Source organism: Aspergillus thermomutatus, assembly GCF_002237265.1.
Source record: "Aspergillus thermomutatus strain HMR AF 39 chromosome Unknown NODE_156, whole genome shotgun sequence".
Taxonomy (NCBI): domain Eukaryota; kingdom Fungi; phylum Ascomycota; class Eurotiomycetes; order Eurotiales; family Aspergillaceae; genus Aspergillus; species Aspergillus thermomutatus.
In genome coordinates, this window is record NW_020798205.1 from 18,814 (window position 1) to 37,471 (window position 18,658).

Below are 18,658 nucleotides of genomic sequence, written 5' to 3' on the forward strand. Positions count from 1 at the left end.
TTCAGTGCATCACTCTATGGCTACGTGATGATGTACTATACAATGAGCAGGTGGACCAAGCGGCCACTTTGGGGAGTTGGATGACCGCATGATCCCAGGGAGACAAGATTTCCAACGACATTTACCTACATCCCAGTCATATTACTCTCATCGTTCACAGGGGATTTACCTCTCATATACACTACCCCTGAATGGACAAAGGCATCTATGAGACCTAATCATATTCTCGGCCCCTTTTGTCCCGAACCCAGATCGACTTATCCACCAGATTGGTGGGATTTGACATCCCCCGTATTCCCCGCATCATGGCCTGAAGATCGATTAGCAAGGCCCCGCAATGATACCGGGATGATGCCATGCGGAGGATTATTCTAAGTTAAGTTACCCCGGAAATCGCTGAAGGAGCCAAGTATGGTGCTGCAGGGACCCCGCGCTGAGCAATCGCCAATAGATGGGAACCGAGAATCCTTCAGTGAAAGCCATTCTCGTCAGCAGATTGACATCCCCCGGGCCAAGGGAACTCTTGCAGGATGGATGGAGGACTCTACTAAATTGCATGAGGGGCAAGTCATCGCCCACATGGGAGGCCCTGATATATATCATCCGGCTTAGCTTCGAGGATTCCCGTCAGAGGATGTGAACAGCTTTGACACTATATTCCGTAAAGATCGGGAATTCGAGAAGGAACAGTGAGCAAGTATGAGAAGCTTCAACTCCTTTTTCTGTGCCTCCGCATTGTTAGCAGGCCTAGCATCCATGAGCAATGCGGCACCCACTATCCGTCCCCAGCGCCAGATCCTCCTCTGTTCCGATAGTACGACGATGCCATATGGGACGAGTAGTCTAATCCAAGGGTAGCTTTTGCCTTCCAAATAAGGGGAAAAGAATGTACTGACCTCTACAGATGGGGCTACTACGTGCACAACTTCTTCGCCCTCAACATCACCAACCTCGCCCGCGGCGGTCGCAGCACTCGCTCCTTCATCAACGAAGGGCTATGGGCGTCTTTACTGGAGCGCATTGTTCCCGGCGAAGGTACATTTGTCCTCATCGAGATGGGACACAACGACAACGGCGATCCGACTACCGACGTGAAAAATCGAGCCACGCTACCCGGCATCGGCCCCGAGAGTGTCGTTGTGGCTAGCAATGCCACAGGTGGCACAACAGAAACAGTGTACACATTTGGCCATTACCTCCGGAAAATGATCCATGACGTGCGCGAGGCTGGCGGTGTTCCATTGCTGAGCGGGATGGTCCCGGTCATGTCCTGGACGGGCGATGTCCTTCGACATGACTGGCCTTTTGCAGATTATGCGCGTGAGGTATGTGCCAACGCCGAAATAGACTGGGAGGCGTGCAGCGGTGGTTATAAACTAAGACGAAGTACAGGTGGCCGAGGAAGAAGGGGTCGAATATATCGATCATACGAAATATGCTGTGAATCGCTGGCAGGCTTTCGGGTCGGTCAATGCCACTATGCCTTACTACCCACTGAACGACTATACGCATACAAGCTGGCCAGGAGCTGAAAGTAAGACTTATGGTTGAATGTCAAGAAGAACTCGCTGACCACTGCTATAGTCAATACGGAAGCTCTCGTGACAGCGGTCCAGTGCGGCCACTTCCACAGGAAGAAGAAGTCGCAATTGGCCCCCTATCTGAATAGAAATGCAAGCAAGATTGACTATCCTTGCTAATTTACAGTCGCCACGGATAGGGTGAGCTGTTGCAAAGATTGACCTCGAGGTGGAGAAGGGCATCCTCGGGATCAATCGATCTATTCCGAGTGCCTGCAGATCATGATGTTTCTGCATCAGCGAGATGTACCAAATAAAGATATTTCGCTCAAGTAGTGAAAGCAAGAAGATATTTCTCCAGATCGGGTGTTGTCCTTTTGACCGTAATGCTGTCTATGCCACCATCATGCTTCTTGGGGATCATATACCGCTCCGTAAAACATTATGGTGCTACTCCACAAGTACTATGAGTCTCCTTGTTCGGCAGGAAACTAGATAATACCTTTTTGTCATTTTCATTGAGAGACTGCCGAGAACGTGGATTTGCCTGGAACTAAGTTTCTGCCCGAATTGAGCATGCCAGGACAAGCCACCAGCTTAGGCCATTGTAGTTCAAACAGAAGAGGTACGGTATTAGGATCTGCTTAGCAAAAGGCACCAGATTTGTATTATTTAAGTGAAAGGCTTAAGCGTCAGCTTGCTGAGGCATGGACGCCCAAGCCCAAATGGAGACTCACTAGGTTACCCGACTGGCCCAGGGGACTTGACCTGCATTGATCAAAGCCACCAAGACAAGCTTGAGTGCGGCTTTCTCCAATGATAGTCTGCTTTTGCAATTGGTTACTGCCATATGAGGCAATGTGGGACTTATTTACAATGTAACCTCGCGGACTAGGAGATTAGCTGACCACTCATAAGCAACAGTCTACGGACGAGTTCCCTAATGGGAAGAGTGTTATGTAGACTGTATCTTAGCTTGTCGGATGTCGCCCCTCATCAGTGAACTAGCTAGCTAGCGAATAGCCAAGAGCCCCTGTTCATCGAACTCGAGAATGACTCGCTATATTAAATAGGAGTGAGCCGCGAATTTGAGGCATTATTCTAGATCTCGGCCATTTCCCTCATTCACAGTCACTCATTAACATTGTTTATTGCTCATCTCCTATAATTTTTAGTTTGTGCAATCCATACTGGAATTGTCTCAAGATCTTTTCATGCCCTCATTCTGAATTGGTCTTACTATAACCTTCCAGATTCGATTCTTCAGTTGATCAGGCAAGATGCATGCCCAAAGCATTCTTTCTCTTACCCTCCTGGCTGCAATTGCCACCACCGCAATTGCCGACGATATCGTCACCCTTTTCCTGCCCGAATTCGACTCGCAATCCCTTGTGGGAAAGGTCATCGGTATAGTAGGTTATCTCATATCCAGCATTGGTATCGCATGTTTCTTCAAGAGCAACGAGAGATATTGAACCCCGCCACCAGATCGATAACCTAACCTATATCTAGGACGGTCCCTTGACCACCTATGTCGTGGACTGCAATCCCAAACCCAAGAATCAGAACTTCATCGTGATGGGTGACTGTGCTGCCTCATCCAGCGGCTTTACCATCGTCCACGGACCTTCCACCTTCCGCGGTGTGTTCGAATATCCCCAGTAGTAAGTCTTGTTCACCAGTATACGTCTTCACATATCGGGTTTACGCTATTAGACTTCTTCCATATAATGGCTTACCAAGAGGGTAGTACCATGGCCGAGGACTGCGCGATCAGTGACTCCACCTCCGTTTCTTGTGTTATCTCTATGAACTACGGCTCATCTACCAGCGTCGGCACTATGGCTACTGTCGGTCCTGTGGAGGATATGTACCAGACTCTGACCATCACCGGCACCGAGAGTGCTAGTGTCCCGGCTACTGCTCAGGCATTTGCCACTGCTGGAACCGCCACGGCTACAGGATCCACGACGCTGACGACTACGGGGGCTTCAACTTCGGCGAAGGAGACGGGGAAAGACACTGCTTCTGTAACATCCCCAACGACTGCAGTCAGCAAAAGCACAAACGCCGCTGGGGCGCAGGTGACGGGTCTTGCTAACTGGGTGGTTGGTGGTGCGGCGGCTATGGCGGTCGTTGCAGTGATCTGACATATTACTTTCAGATATGTTCAGAGAAGAGTTTGTTAGTGTCCTATCTCAATATGTACTAAGGTCACTACCGATTCCTCCTCAATGGCCTCCGTCTTTATGGGAAAGTCTACCATTCCGATGGCCTCGGGTTTCGTTATTCCTTGTAGAATGACGGTTATTCGACACTTAATTGAGGATCACCTACTGTAGACAAAACGTGAGGAAAGCTCGGCCTGCGCAAAGTCTAGGAACGCAATGAAGATCTTGGCGCTATTGGGTAAGTGGCAGCCTTCCGTGGTCTCGGAGAGACAGCATGATCATGTCTACATCATAGTTAATGCTTATCAGAGGCACCATTCACATAATTTCCTTTTTTAACAAATCTGTTCTCGAGACAGAGTTCTGCACAAAAATGGAAACCAGTCCTGAATCTAAGATTGTTCATTATTCCGGCTCAGAATTTACAGACGAACAGTCTTTCCACAATCACCTGGTTGAGAAGATCTGCGAAGCAAGAGCGGCCAAAGATGTCATCTACGCCGAGCTTGTTTACGACAACATCGCTCCTTCCTGGACGTCGACCGTTAGTGATGCTTTTGAGCGGGCAAGATCCGGCTTCTGGTAAGCGAGTCTTGTCGGCGTAGCAGAACAGAACGACAAACTGAATAACCTATTTCCTCTTCGGTAGCAAGAGTTATAGCCCCTTTACTCTGATATTCAGGGCTATACCACGGGTTACCCATCTTCACACCGCAGGCCAAGTGTGGTATAATCGATGCCAGATTCGATGGGCCACCTCCGGGCTCCTGTCTGAAGATGAGGTCAGAATGATATATCCCGTATCTAATGCTGGTAAGACCGTGCAGCTCTGTTCATTCTATCCCAGGCCGTCCTGATTGGTAGAAGAGTATACATTTCCTGATGGTCCATTTTCTGGCATACAAAGGGCACCCAACCTAGCCATTGATGTTCCACCCGGGAATATGCCAAGCATAGTCTTTGAGATTGGTTGGACTGAATCTCTCGAGGAGCTTCGGGGGGCCATACGGGAATGGCTGGTCGGAGGCAACGGCGCCGTTCGTGCTGCGGTCCTTATAAAATGGACTGTCTGCCAGAAAACCTACTGTATTCGTGGAGTGTTGGAGTTTTACACACTTGACAGAAGCGGAATGCCTCATCTTGCACAACGTGAGGTGCGGATATCTTATTCATTGTTATCGTGTTACAGCTGGCTAACGACGAAAGAAGCAAATCTTCCCGATTCCTCAAAGCGTACCACCGGGTACCCAGGCAATACGACTAACACGGCGGATGTTTTTTGGCCGGTCAACAAGACCTGGCTCGAATCCGCACGATATTTTGGAGCTGGGTATCGATATGCTGCGAGACATAGGTCGGTTCAAAATGGAAAAGATGGGATATGTCCCAGCGTAACGGGAAGCCAGCAAAGCGAGCATTGTCACTATAGCGGTTTCCAAGAACTATGCCCATTTATCAAAATATTTCCATCCAAGGTAACCAAAAACGCCCAACGCAGGCACAAGTAGCGCCCCCAGCCTAAGCATAGCGGCTCTGGTTCTCTCCTCAAAGTATTCCTGCGCCTTGGCCTGGAAATTATCGACCTCGTTACCACGCGGATATTCCTCTTCTGGAATGGGCACACCCAGGAACGGGCAGATCTGCTCCCATCCGAGCCCATCTTCAAGCTTGACGACCAGCAGACGCTCTTTAGGAACCGTATTTTTGACGGCCTTGATACTGTAGTTGCATGTCAGCATCCTTCTGCACCACCCAGCCATTTGTCAGTAGTCACTTACTACTCAACATAGTTCCGACTGAGAGCAGCCTCGTTACCAGGCTGGCCCGGCTTTGTGCCGTCAGCAATGGCGCCGTACATGGCGACGTTGAGGGCCAGGAAACTGCCTAATTCTTTGTCGAAATGCTTGAGAACGCTCAATGGAAAGGAAGCCGACGCCTTGATCACAAAGCCCACGGTGCTGTTGACCGACTTGGCCCACCGATCGGGGTCACGCTCCGTCAGGATGAACTTGACCTCGGGATCCTGCGCGTACTCGTCGAGGAGGGCTGGGCCTAGGTAACTCGGGATCTCAACGAGGCACTGTAGCATGATGAGTATCCAGCTGGACAATCAGGTAAAGTAGACACATACATCATATTCGGCGGTCAACTTGTCGAAATCAGCTTTGTTGAACCGTCTGATGCCCGAGAACCGATTATGCTGCGCGGTTACTGCCTCTAGTAGGGCGGTGATGTGTGCCGTGCGGTGCACGAGTACGGCTTCGTACATGTGGTAGGGCTTGTAGCCCAGTATCTTCATGGCAAAGTAGAGGCCAAGTGTCCCAGTTCTGAGCCTGCTGTCAGCGACATGCAGGTATCAACAAAATGCTAGTAAGATATTGCTCACCGGCTACAGCTGGCGACGATCACCTTGGCCTTCTTCTTGTCCGCTGGCTCAGCCAGTCTGTCGATTTCTCGCGACATGATGCTGATCGTTTGCTTGGAAGCTTTGTTTACAGTCCATTCCAGGGGCATGTTTGCCTCTTATAGGCAATCGATGCCATGGTCCCGAGCCTTTGCCTACCTTTTCTACCCTCTAACATCTTGTGTACAACAAATAGCAGTAAGCACTACGTTCAGCTCCTTGTCACACGTGAAAGCCCCAAGCCTATCGCGAGATCCAACAGAGAATAAGCTTCGAATCAGGCTTACATTGGCTTCTGGACTAGTGCTTACCCGTCTGCTGCACTGTTGGTGAGGCTGAATGTTTGGACGACTCGTTGCTGTCCGTCTCATGATTACATCCTGAGACCATTTAATAAACTTTGCTCCGGCCGTTGCTGCGCCTCGTATACGGTATCCCCGTAATGAGAATGAGACCTTCACCCCTTGATGAATTCCTTTAGCACCTATCTCGGTAAATTCAAGTGCAAGTCACTAATAAGAAGGGATCTTGCACATAATTCGGATGGCTATTTTGATTAGATATTTTACGGCCCCAGGTCACGACGAAGGCCAGAGCTGAGCATGTCACTAGCAACTTCCTTTACGCCAGCTGAATGGAGCAGGGGATGCTATTTGGACAATTCATGAGCTTTCATTTAGATCGTAGTAAACATGAGATGGGTCTGCTGCCGTTTTATCCATCATTTCGAGATAATTGCCTCCAACTCAAAGTACACAACGACCGTGGCTACTCCATGTGAAAGTCAATAATATCAACATGAAGTCCCGGTGGTACTTCCACACTCTGCAGTTCCTCGATCTCCACATTATCCGGTGCCTCGACACTGCAGAGGATACAGTATCAGCCTCGTTCTGCCCATAGACTTCACGGTTAAAGGAAGCTACATACGACAGAAAATGTACAGGCGGAGTGGTCAATGTGGAATCGAAAACGTCTGGGAATTTGAGGTCGCGATCGTGGTATATCACGCGAAGACTTTCCATCCGCGCATTAGCTGTCATCTCCAGACTGCAGTGCATGATTGCTTGTTATCATACTTCTTGGCTAGCTTTTCCCCGTCCCCGTAGTACTCGTGCGCGAGCTCGTTGTCGTAATGGACGTCGAAGGTCTGTAGCAGCAGTAAGAACGGATACAATGCCTTGAGAACAAGAATCCCCGACAGCGAGGCGTACCAAGTCCTTTGTCATTTTGCAGTATATACAGAGGAGTTTAAATTACACCGAATGTACAGTTAATTTGGCTTTGGCTTTCACCGTTTTCCGTAGAAGAAGGTCGATGGCTAATTATATGGATGTGGCACTTATGCGGACGGTTAGAGTTCGTGGATGACGTCGGATGATGCAGTCCAGTCGAAGGCGATCGTATGACAATTGTATAAAATGTCAACGGCTTTGTCCATGACGCTCTCCATTACATTCCTGTCCTGTATATCCCTATCATCTAGTCTTGACTTTGTAGCTACGTAGACCCTACCCCTGCTTTTGTAACCAGGCATCGCCGCAGAGGCTACTGGGTGTACAGTAAAACTTCCAAAAAAATACCAAGATCAAACTAAATCCGATCTTCTTACATAGAAGATGCAGAAATTTATGCTATGGAGCCTGCATTGATCATGGCATCCTTTCAAAGATTAGAACATTAGATGCTCCGTATATCCTGACGCAACCCTTTTAGAGACGGCCTTCCTTATGGTAAAATCGTTATGTCATCTTGCTTTCCATAGGTAGCCAAAATCTGGACCTGTCCGTAAACAGTCTTATAGATGATATGCACATAGTATACAGAGTGATAATATACTGTCATTGCAACAACATCCCACGGTTTGATTGTTCTAGACACTCTCGTCTCAGGCCCACCAGCCAATGCTCTCATTAGAATATGATGAAAGACGGGTTATGACAAGGAAAAGAATCAGAATGTTTATAGATGGGGGCTAGACCTAGGAACTATCAGGAAGTAAAGACAGGAAATAGGCTACAGCCTATTAGTCTCTGCCTCACAACTAGTAGTCTATCATACGACTCTATAGAGTATTCTCTCGCCATGTCTTGAAAAGGCACGAAGCAATCACAGAGAGGAATTGCGCGTCTTAATTGATACAGTCCATGTCAGGGATGCGTGTGACATACAAATGCCTTCACAGATATTTACACACCGCAGGCATCCGGCCTGGTTGACAAAAGATGTTGCATGTCCGTGATTGGAACACCTTAAACTGGATTCTCGTAACAAGAGAACACTTCCTCTTGCGCCTGTTTGAATTCTCTCATGATTGTCGCCCGTCTTGCCGCGGATCGGGGTGTGATCCGGCACGCGAAGTCCCTGGCGCAAACCAGGAAACCTTCACTATAACCCGTCTCAGGATTGAGATCGGGCGGAATAAGATTACCAGCCTCATCTTTCCCAGCCTCGATGGAGAATGCCCAGATGAGCTTCGCGATTCCCAGAAAGAGGTTGCGCTCCGCAACGTGGATCCCCGGGCAGATTCGGCGTCCCGTGCCGTAGCCATAGTGGTCACGACTGTTGTAGTCGGGTGCGCCGGCCAGGTCGGAGGCCAGAGCGGTTTGGCCGCGGTAGTGGTCTGGGTCAAAGACGTCCGAGTTTGGGAAGCGACGTTTATCATGGTGGAGGCCCCAGCCGTTGACGATGACGGTTGTGCCCTTGGGTATGAGGTGGCCATCGATCCAGTCGTCTAAGGAACCCGTGAGCACAAGATTCAACAAGGCGAAAAGGGGGTAAATACCTTCTGCAGCAGCGTGAGGAAAAGCCAGAGGCACTGCCGGCCGCCAGCGCATGGCTTCCTTGACAACGGTAGCAGTGTATGGCAGGCGATCATAGTCGGCCCACACGGGGGTACGGTCCTCGCCTACCACGGCATCAATCTCGGCCTGTGCCTTGCGGAGCACTTCATTCCACTTGGTCATGGCATGAATGAACGCGAGGATGATGGCGCTCGAGGTATCCGATCCGCCTTCCAGCAGGACCCCGCCGAGAAAGTACAGCTGGTGGCGGGTGAGTCCGAGCTTGTCGTTCTGATCGAGCACGGAGTCTATGAACGAGCCTGTGCTGCCCCTTTTGTCCCTGCGTGCTTCGACGCGGTCAAGGTACTCGGCGTAGAGGTTGTTCATGTGCGCGCTGACGCCCTTGGCACGGGAGAGCCAGTCGCCGAACAGCCGCTGGGGAATGTAATGCAGGAAGGAGTAGATATCTACGGGAGGCGTGTTGCCGGGCTCCATGACTTGGGACCATTGATCCTAGTCTGATGAGTCGGGAGTCGCTAAAAAACCTGCATGGTAAAGGGTACGAAACGCTTACCATCATCTCGTACAGCTGCGTCATGTGTGGCGTATGCACAGATGGTGTCCGAATCCCATATACTTTTCTCTGTCAGCAAGCATTCATCTTCCTTTGACCCACATTGGACCACTGACCCAGACTCATAGTGATACTATTGCTATACCGTTTTGGATGCAGCATGTGCTGATCAGGCCGCACACAGAAATCACGTAACATCTGCACTGCCTCGGCATTTTGAACTCGTAGATGACTCTTCTCGACCATCGACTCCATGAAGTACTGATGAACAAGCTTACGGAGGGTGCGCCACAGCGCTCCATATTGCATGACCAATAGATGGTCTCCCCCGGTGATGGTATGCGCGACGAACGATGCCGGTCGGTTACTGTACTTGGAGCTCTTGCGGTCGATCAGCTCCTTCACGATTCGTCGGTCAGTGATTACAACTGCAGTGCCAGTTCCCAGTTTCAGGGAGTAGAGGCCTCCGTATTTCTCGGCCCACTCAGTGAATCTGGCGGTCAGTCGTGCCGGTGGATGAGGAGGATTGGTGGATGAGGAGGAATGGTGAAACATACTTGAGATAGGATCCTCTTCTGGGGATTTGGTGGATGTTTCCCAGAAAAGGCAGAGTTGGAGGGCCTATGGTCGGAATTATGGTCAATACATCTGTGGATGACTCTGTTCAGACAAGGGATATACCCGGTGGGAGCCCTTTCTCTCGGTGGCCCTTGGTGAGTATTAGGTATAGACATCCAAGAACGATGGTGATGATTACGATGGGAAGTGACTGCATCCTGGATTTTGAATTGAATAAATTGATTCAGTTATGTGAGACGCACCCTGATAGCGATATAAATATTCAGAACTGGCTACGCACAGCCTCTTTACCCCAGAATATCCCCAGAATATCCCCAGATTCTCCACAAGATCGGAACAAATTCGCAACATCTTTACAACGCAGATCCTTCGATTCATCCGAACAAAGCGCAAGAACTCGCAAAAGAGACCAATTATTCCAGAAATCCCTCCGGCAGGTCAGGTCCTACAAACACGTTGAGTCTTCAAGTTATTTGCTCGACGTTCAGGTTACGTACCCCAGACATGCAGGTTGTTTGGCGAAGCAGGCGATCGATTCGTAGGGTAGTCCTCATTCACCAAGTCGCCATCGACATAGTGCTCCAGAATGAACCCCGATGGATCGAACCTGGATATGGCTATCAGCACCAAAAGTTCCGTCTAACGTCAAATAACGCACCAATAGTCAAAGATCTGGCTGCCCATAATGTGTCTCCCCACGCCCCAGCAATTAGCATAACCCCTCTGCCGGAGCCAGTGGTGTCCCAGAAGCTGAGTATCAAAATCCGTAGTCTCAAAGGAGGAGTGATGAACATGGGATTTTGGCCCCTCAAAGAGAAAGAAACAATGATGATCCACCAGCTCCTCCCCCCGATCTAGGTGCATGAATGCGCTGATGTCCTTGCCGTGCTCGTCGTGGAGAAGCTGATAGATTAGCAATGCTCTCTCTGTACGCCTTTGGGTCGACCATAGTTACCCACATCACTGGCCTTGAAGTTGAAGCGCGTCGTGTAAAAGTCATACGCCCTGGCAAAGTCCGTCACGCACATCCCGAAGTGGCCCAATTTGTGGACTGGTGCTGGACCTGCTTTCGTTAGCGACTTGCTTTTCCGTCCAAGATATGATCAGCCTTACCAGGCTTGAATCTCTGACAGCTGTTCGAAGGTCGATGCTTCTCTGTGGGCTGGAAATAGAATTTAGCCCCAATCTATATACCTCAATTAGTCTCATCACTCACATAGTTGTACCGCGGTTCCTGCATCACGGCCGTCGCCTCCAAAGGAGTTTGCCCATAGACCAGATGGAAAGCAAACCCGTCAACCGGATCGGCAAAAGTTACACAGAGCCCTCCTCCTGGACAGTCTAGCTGATACACCTCACTGGTACTTGGCAATGTCCGCGCTGCATACTCAAGATCCGCCATGGACTCCACCACGAAGGCAGCACCACCAAATCTATCCACGTCGCCTTGTTGAGCGCAATAGACGAATGGCTCGGCGCTGGTCCCGCGGTAGTAAATAGTCTTGCCCACTCTTCCGGTCTCCTGAAAGCCAAAGTCCTCCAGAAATCGGGCTGCCTTATCCAGATCCTGGTGGGTGTAGTAGACGTGGGCCAGTCGGACGAGACGAATCTGGCGGTTACTGGCGGCGGCAGGACTCATGATCAGTAATCCAGGGGACGAGGTTTCTGTAAGCAAATAGCGAGAAGTCTTGGTGGTATTCTAGTATGATTTTACTATATCGTGCTCTTTTATATAATCGGGTACGACTTGTTGTTCCCGTCCCAAGGCTCGCGTGGATTCTCGGACTGTCTTCGGTGGAATTCCTTATATCTCTTTCGACGTCCGCATAACCCATCAACAAACAGACTCCTTAAATAGAGTTGACGATACAAGTTCATTCCAGTAATCGAATGAGCATCTAAGACATGCGAAAGAATACTCACTGCCCCGAATATAATGGGTAGTACCTCTACAACGACAATGGCTGGCCAAGCCGACGGAACAACAGATGGAATAATCAAGACGGAGTTTCTCGTTGTCGGCGCAGGGCCAGCTGGTGCTGCTCTGGCCTGCTTCCTCGCATCGTATGGTCCGTGTCACCATTAATCTCTCTCCTGATCAATAGCTCAAGGATCAGACCTCCAGGGAATCATGATCAGTGCTGCTCCGGGGACAGCTCACACCCCGCGAGCTCACATCACCAACTTGGCCGCTCTGGGTACGTTGTCATCCATGGAATATCCAGGGCTTCTCAATAATAGTTTGTAGAGTGTTTGCGTGATATTGGTCTGGACAAGGAAGTCAACAAGGTTGCCAGCAGTGGCGAGCGGCATATGCTTCACACACGTTGGTGCTACAGCATGGCGGGCGAGGAGTTTGCGCGTATCTATTCCTGGGGAAATGATCCCAGAAGAAAGGTTAGCTGGCTTCGATCTGAATACTCCAGTGATAATTGAAATACTCACGCTCTCCAGGGCGACTATCAAATGGCCAGCCCGTGCTCTCCCGTGGATCTCCCGCAAACGCTGCTCGAGCCCATTCTCGTCCGGCATGCAACCTGGCAAGGATTCACCACGCGATTCGATACCACGCTCCTGTCCTTCAAGGAGGAAGGGAAATATATCACCGCCTCCGTCCGGGACAATCTATCTCACGCGGAGTACCTCATCCGGACCAAGTTCCTGTTCGGCGCAGACGGGGCACGCAGCCAGATCGTCCGGCAGCTTAACCTGCCGCTTTCCGTGCAGCCTGGCCAGGGGGTAGCCATCAACGTGCTGGTCAAGGCGGATCTGACCCATTTGATGGCATATCGAGAGGGGAATCTGCACTGGGTGATGCAGCCGGACCGCGAGCACCCGAGCTTCGGCTGGATGGGAATTGTCCGGATGGTGAAGCCGTGGAACGAGTGGATGTTCATCTTGTTCCCAGAGAAGGGTCACAGCCCCAAGACACCTGTCTCGCGCGAGGAGTATCTGCGGCGAGTCCGCGACTTCATCGGTGATGACACTCCAGCTGAGATCCTCGACGTGTCCACATGGTATATAAACGAGATCGTGGCGGAGAGGTATTCTCAAGGCAAGATGTTAGTCCCCATTATCAGAGATACCTATCACGATGCTAACAGCTTTGAATCGAGGTAGATTCTGCCTCGGCGACGCAGTCCACCGCCACCCACCCCTCAACGGCCTGGGCTCTAATACCTGCATCCAGGACGCCTTCAACCTCGCCTGGAAGATCGCCTACGTCCACCGCGGACTAGCCGCCCCGTCTTTACTGGAAACATACTCCACCGAGCGCCAGCCCGTCGGCCACAGCATCGTCACACGCGCCAACCAGGCACTCCGCGACCACCACGGCATCTGGTCCGCCCTCGGCATGTTAGAAAACGACGTCGAGGCCCGTTGCAAGGCACTCCACGAGCTCAGGCAACCCACCGCGGCGGGGCAGCAGCGGCGCCGGACCCTCCGCGAGGCAGTCACACTCACCAGCCACGAGTTCCACGGGTTGGGTGTTGAGATGAACCAGCGGTACGCCGGGATGGGCGTCTACGACGCGGACGAAGTGCAGTCCTACCGTCTCCCCGGCCGTGCGGCAGAGGACCCGGTTTTGTATCACGAGCCGAGCACTTACCCTGGTTGTCGGCTGCCACATGTCTGGCTCAACACGGCTGTGCCGGGCGAGTTGGTCTCGACGATTGATCTGGCTGGTCATGGCGCGTTTGTGCTTTTCACGGGAATTGGGGGTGGGAACTGGAAGCAGGCGGCCAGGCATGTGGCAGACAGGCTCAGTGTGCCGATGCGGAGCTACTCGATTGGGTTCCGGCAGGACTGGGAGGACGTCTACTTTGAGTGGGAGCGTGTTAGGGAGGTGAAAGAGACGGGGGCCGTGCTTGTGCGACCAGATAGGTATGTGGCCTGGAGAGCAGTAGGGAGCTTGGGGGGCGTGGAAGCTTGTGAACGGAAACTTGAGGGCGTGATGAGAGCGATTCTCGGTCTAGACACTTGAAGCTCTACTGTGCATTAAATTGAGTACTGCATATCGCCTTTTCACATGGGATGCGTATCTGTGCCTATCAAAGAGTGTCATGTAGATTCGGAACCCCAGAATCCCAGGTCTAGGTCCAGTCCTGAATTATTGTCGATCAATAGTCCTTGCGACGAGGCAGTTCCAAAAAGGAACATGGGATCTAGCAGCTGTGCAGCCATCGCATCCAAAGATGATGGGTCTGTTGCCTCCGCAAGCCCTTCTGTTTGCCAGTCAATAGCATAGAATCGATGACTGGGCGGAGGCGTAGGGGGGGCGAGCGATGCTGAAGGAGTGCGCAAGTCCCGCTGGGGCAAGACATCTGGGGCCCCGGCAATTGTGCTAGATTGCGCCTGCTTTGCTCCATCATTGCAGGGTTGTCCCTTGGCCTGCCACTCCTCTAGTTGCTCTTCCAGCGCCTCGAGGTTCTGCTGCACTGCGGTATGCATGTCCCAGAAGCGAACGCACTTTTTGTACGTGAGATGGAGAACTTCATATCTGGATTTAATGACTGATCGGGTCATTCCAGGCCGGCAGAGCTGACTGCGCATTAAGTGTACTGCCGAAGCTAGCCAGATCGTGTTGGACAGGAACGGGTTAATGTGACGGATGTGGTCGTCGCTGCTATGGTGGACGAGGGCCTGGATATCACCCGCCGCGTCAAAGTATGCCTGGCCAGCCAGACGCTCTCCCGCATTTACATTTGTGTCTTCTCCGATGGGATCAGGCTCATGGCTGCCTACCGCCACGCGAAAGCGGCCCTTGAAGACGTCATAGCGGTAGATCATGATCCTCGCCAGCTGGGTCATCATGTGGATATTATATACTGCCGAATGCATCTGGCGGTTCGCAAAGTCGAACGCCAGATACCGCTGGTCGTATCGAAAGGCCCGTGGCAGGGCCAGCTGGAAGCAACGCACTGCGTTGGCAATGACTTCCAAGCGCTGACGAGCCTCGTCTATGCGATCCGACGGTGGCTGACCAGGAATGCCTCGGGGGCTCGAGATGCGCTGCGCCTCCTTCATGAGGGAATTGATCACAATGAACCACGCCTTGGCGGACTGGTTGCCACAGCTTTCCAGCGCCTTCCAGCGCCGGATGGGATCACGCTCAAGGAAACAACTCGGCCGCGCCGTCGCGCGGAACCAGTCCTCGTCACGCACGGGCAGGAACGTCTCGAGCTGTGACCAGTCTACAGCTGTCGGGGTTCGGCGGATCGTGGTGGCGAATACATCCATCTCCCAGACGGCCCACCAGGCCCGCCGTCTCTCTTCGTCCTCGCACCATTTGTCTGCGTCCGTGGCGGGCGAGGTGCACCGCACGTCCACTAGATGCAGGTTCATCTCGTATGCGAGTCTTACGCAAGTTCCAAGCATTCGCCAGGCTCGGCCTAAGACTCCTCGGGTCAGCTGGAAATGAGCGGCGAGGATGGACGCCTGCAGTAGGCAAAGAGGGGGGGTGAAGTCGCCGCACTCGTCGAGGGCCGCGTCAATCGCGCGCACTGCTTGGTTCAGGTACAACGTTGCTTGACGGTGCGTGTCATTCTGGGATCTTTCATGCGCACCCGAATGAAATCGCACCGCAAAGGTGAACATGGCGGCCAAGAGGGCAATCAATTGAGTAGGAGACGCGATGTGGGCCATTTTGTCCCGGAATGTGGGCTGGTGGAACAGACTGATGGCCGTCATATTTTCAAAGTATGTGTTGATCCTGGTCGTCATTAGCCACCTGCCTTCTGACTTGCTTTGTGAATGGATGCAGACATAGTCTCCACAACTGTTTCGCTCATCTTCAATACAGAACACGCGCGTTGCAGAGCGCCTTTGGTACGACTCGAGGGCACAGATACGCTCGGAGACGTCGCGTCCTTGTCTGATGCCGACGTCTCATGTGCTGGGTGCAGGATGAACGCTAGATCGGGGTCCTTGGCACCCGTCGACATCTTGACGGGGTGCGTGTCCGTCAGCAAGGGCTGCTCCCTTCTGTCCCCTGGTGAGCCAGCGTCGCTGCGAGGCATAGGCGGCGGGAGCATCAGGGTGTCAACTTCGACTTCGGTGTCTAGGCGAGGGGTACCGATTGGTCGCTCGTCCTCCTCAATAGTACTCTCTCGAGGGCGTTTGCGATGTCGCAGAGACCCGATCTTGGGGCCTGGCTTCATGGGCCCGGGTGGGTAGGAGCAGGTCTGTGAAGTCTGCTCGCATACCACACACCGAGGGTATTTCCGGTCACTACGACATTAATTCAATATTCATTCCATGGTCCTTCATATTAACCGACCATTTCACTTTACGTCTGCAGTCTCGTTAGACGGACGCCATGCATCGATAGAGTAGGGATGGTTTACCTGCGGCATGTTCGACAAGAGATATCTGAGCGACGATTCTGGAGAGACTGAGACATCTTTGCCAATTGTTTCAAGTGGTGAGGGAGGTATCGTGGGCTTCTGGTGGATTTCCCCCGTCATGGCGTTCCCCAGACCCCGCATGTGGAGGTTAATATCTATATCTAATTCTCTCATATGATTCGGCAAACTCAAGTACATAGAAGGAAAATCCCCCGAAGTCTGTCCGAAGGTCGACCCTAACCTCGGGTATCCTCATTTAGTGCAATCAACGAGTACTTGGACTTATTTCTCTTGACTATTCATAGTGAACTTGGTTGACCAGCGTCCCAATGCCCTCAATCTCCACGCGCATGTCGTCGCCATGTTTCAGCACCACTTTTGGGTTTCGCATCGCGCCAATTCCAGGCCCAGTGCCGGTCATGATCACTGTTCCTCTCTCCAAGGTTGTGCCCTGAGAAAGAAATGAGATGATCTGGGGGATATTGAAGATCATTTCCCTGCACCACTTATCAGTCATTGTCATTGGACTTCCGGAATATTGGATCTCTACCTGGTATTCGAATCCTGCACCACAGTCCCATTGTGAATGGCCTTGATGGCCAGTTGATGGGGATCAATCTCCGAGGGACTGACCAGTACCGGACCCAACGGGCAAGAGCCATCGAAGCCTGCGACTCATCAGCCCTGCTTCGTTTCGTTGGATCGAGCCATGCATTACCCTTTGAGAAGCACCATTGACTGTTCTTGAACTGCTGTGTGCGAGCGCTAACATCGTTGCTGCACGTGTACCCTAGCACATAATCCATAGCCTCTGACTCTGGAACATCGCGCCCCGCCTTGGACATGATCAGCGACAATTCGGCCTCGTAGTCACTTGACCCGTCCTGTGCGATCTTGGGAACGGGGATTTTGGCGGGATAGGGTCCGTTCAAGGCGGTCCGGGGCTTGATGAAGAGGACTGGCTCGTGGGGGATGGGCATGTTGGCTTCTCTGGCGTGGTCGCGGTAGTTGAGGCCGAGACATCGGATCAGGGGGACTGTTTCCATGTCCACTGGGGATAGAAGCTGGTCCCAGTTAGTTGTATTGAATAATTGAGGGACTGGAGTAGTGAATGGCACCCACCCGCGAGACATGTAGAGTCTCGTCTGTCACGACCCCGTCGAAAATAGACCCCCTAATGACTTTTGCCGTGACTGGCTCCCTGTTCAACACTGCGAGGCCAACGTCTGGGAACTGCGTCCCATCGACCTCTCCCAGGTGTATCCGTCCATCTTCTTCCGCGATGAAGCGAATCAGCCGAGTCCATTTGAGTGCCATTTTGTGTCTCTAGAGGAAATCATAAGGTGCAGATGACTATGTGGTGAGACTGCCATTGTAGTTATACCTTCCAGTCTAATAAGATCACTGTGCGACGGACCAACTTCGGTGTAACAAGTGAAGGTGAGGGTGGACCTTCGGACAGATTTCGGTAGTTTGAAGAGTACTGACCAGCTGGTTAACAGATTCAACCGCAGGTGCTGATAAATTATTACTTTCATGGTATTGCACCTGCGGGTTTATGTATATATTTCTAGAGGGAGGTAATGCTTCGACCGTTTCCCCACGCTGGATTAAGTACACGTTGCTCGCGGCAGGATAATCTAATGCCCATAGATATCCCCCTGTGACCGTTGGAATCATAAGAATCCCAAGAATAATAAAGACGAGATCTGCGTCTATGACCGGATTGACTTGTTCTTGATGGCTGGGATAAATGCCGTGCAGCTCCCTCCTACACGAACAACCTGAAGATGCTAGTGACAAACCTGAGAGTCCAAAACGTACTGAATGAGGAAGTATGACACGCGTGCTGAGCTGGTCAAAATGTGCATTCTCCTATGCGAGGAGGTTGTGGCGTTGGGCATTCCACGCACGGAGATATATGGATCGAGTTCGAAATCTAGCTGGGATACTGGATCATGAAGCTACAAAGTACGAAGTTACGAAGGATGCACATTGCCAGCGAAATGATCGGCTGCCTATATCATGTCTCCTGTCATTATTTCCTCACTTCCAGCTTTCCTCAACTATCCACTCCATCTTGTCCCGAGAGCCTACCTTTGCTAGAATCAAGTCTGCAAGTGCAGTCATCCACAATGATCTATTTGCCACTTGCGACCCGTCAATCTCTAAGTTGCCTCTTGCTCAATACGAACCGCTGATCCATGTAAATGATGCGATCGGCGCTCTTAAGAATATAGCTTGACGTCAGCGCGATCTCGTTCTTCCACAAGCCCCATA

At 51.6% G+C, this 18,658-nt stretch overlaps 9 protein-coding genes across 9 annotated transcripts; 4 read left to right on the forward strand and 5 right to left on the reverse strand.

The window, feature by feature from the left end:
* Positions 1 to 756: 756 nt before the first annotated feature.
* Positions 757 to 1,700, forward strand: CDV56_102966 (rhamnogalacturonan acetylesterase superfamily protein; the record flags this gene model as incomplete). The annotated part of the gene is made up of 4 exons (XM_026756585.1): positions 757 to 854; positions 905 to 1,325; positions 1,393 to 1,534; positions 1,585 to 1,700. 4 exons carry the CDS (start codon positions 757 to 759, stop codon positions 1,698 to 1,700), a joined length of 777 nt encoding a protein of 258 aa, XP_026612770.1.
* A 1,100-nt stretch (positions 1,701 to 2,800) lies between these two features.
* CDV56_103196 (uncharacterized protein) lies at positions 2,801 to 3,670 on the forward strand (the record flags this gene model as incomplete). Its single annotated transcript, XM_026756815.1, has 3 exons — positions 2,801 to 2,932; positions 3,033 to 3,184; positions 3,352 to 3,670. 3 exons carry the CDS (start codon positions 2,801 to 2,803, stop codon positions 3,668 to 3,670), a joined length of 603 nt encoding a protein of 200 aa, XP_026612771.1.
* A 394-nt stretch (positions 3,671 to 4,064) lies between these two features.
* On the forward strand, positions 4,065 to 4,277 carry CDV56_103341 (uncharacterized protein; the record flags this gene model as incomplete). The annotated part of the gene is made up of 1 exon (XM_026756960.1): positions 4,065 to 4,277. The coding sequence occupies one exon, from the start codon at positions 4,065 to 4,067 to the stop codon at positions 4,275 to 4,277; it is 213 nt and encodes a 70-aa protein (XP_026612772.1).
* Positions 4,278 to 5,133: 856 nt separating this feature from the next.
* Positions 5,134 to 6,154, reverse strand: CDV56_103445 (uncharacterized protein; the record flags this gene model as incomplete). Its single annotated transcript, XM_026757064.1, has 4 exons — positions 5,134 to 5,410; positions 5,470 to 5,771; positions 5,823 to 6,018; positions 6,078 to 6,154. 4 exons carry the CDS (start codon positions 6,152 to 6,154, stop codon positions 5,134 to 5,136), a joined length of 852 nt encoding a protein of 283 aa, XP_026612773.1.
* Positions 6,155 to 6,863: 709 nt separating this feature from the next.
* CDV56_103632 (uncharacterized protein) lies at positions 6,864 to 7,324 on the reverse strand (the record flags this gene model as incomplete). Its single annotated transcript, XM_026757251.1, has 4 exons — positions 6,864 to 6,960; positions 7,026 to 7,112; positions 7,175 to 7,245; positions 7,310 to 7,324. The coding sequence occupies 4 exons, from the start codon at positions 7,322 to 7,324 to the stop codon at positions 6,864 to 6,866; spliced, it is 270 nt and encodes an 89-aa protein (XP_026612774.1).
* Positions 7,325 to 8,347: 1,023 nt separating this feature from the next.
* CDV56_103787 (uncharacterized protein) lies at positions 8,348 to 11,670 on the reverse strand (the record flags this gene model as incomplete). The annotated part of the gene is made up of 9 exons (XM_026757406.1): positions 8,348 to 9,391; positions 9,453 to 9,514; positions 9,569 to 9,945; positions 10,010 to 10,073; positions 10,529 to 10,638; positions 10,690 to 10,934; positions 10,991 to 11,094; positions 11,145 to 11,193; positions 11,248 to 11,670. The coding sequence occupies 9 exons, from the start codon at positions 11,668 to 11,670 to the stop codon at positions 8,348 to 8,350; spliced, it is 2,478 nt and encodes an 825-aa protein (XP_026612775.1).
* Positions 11,671 to 11,967: 297 nt separating this feature from the next.
* On the forward strand, positions 11,968 to 14,016 carry CDV56_104150 (uncharacterized protein; the record flags this gene model as incomplete). The annotated part of the gene is made up of 5 exons (XM_026757769.1): positions 11,968 to 12,100; positions 12,149 to 12,229; positions 12,280 to 12,428; positions 12,486 to 13,093; positions 13,152 to 14,016. 5 exons carry the CDS (start codon positions 11,968 to 11,970, stop codon positions 14,014 to 14,016), a joined length of 1,836 nt encoding a protein of 611 aa, XP_026612776.1.
* A 77-nt stretch (positions 14,017 to 14,093) lies between these two features.
* On the reverse strand, positions 14,094 to 16,192 carry CDV56_104361 (fungal specific transcription factor domain-containing protein; the record flags this gene model as incomplete). The annotated part of the gene is made up of 2 exons (XM_026757980.1): positions 14,094 to 15,744; positions 15,798 to 16,192. 2 exons carry the CDS (start codon positions 16,190 to 16,192, stop codon positions 14,094 to 14,096), a joined length of 2,046 nt encoding a protein of 681 aa, XP_026612777.1.
* A 481-nt stretch (positions 16,193 to 16,673) lies between these two features.
* On the reverse strand, positions 16,674 to 17,695 carry CDV56_104603 (fumarylacetoacetate hydrolase family protein; the record flags this gene model as incomplete). Its single annotated transcript, XM_026758222.1, has 4 exons — positions 16,674 to 16,875; positions 16,929 to 17,046; positions 17,097 to 17,442; positions 17,501 to 17,695. The coding sequence occupies 4 exons, from the start codon at positions 17,693 to 17,695 to the stop codon at positions 16,674 to 16,676; spliced, it is 861 nt and encodes a 286-aa protein (XP_026612778.1).
* Between the last annotated feature and the right edge of the window lie 963 nt (positions 17,696 to 18,658).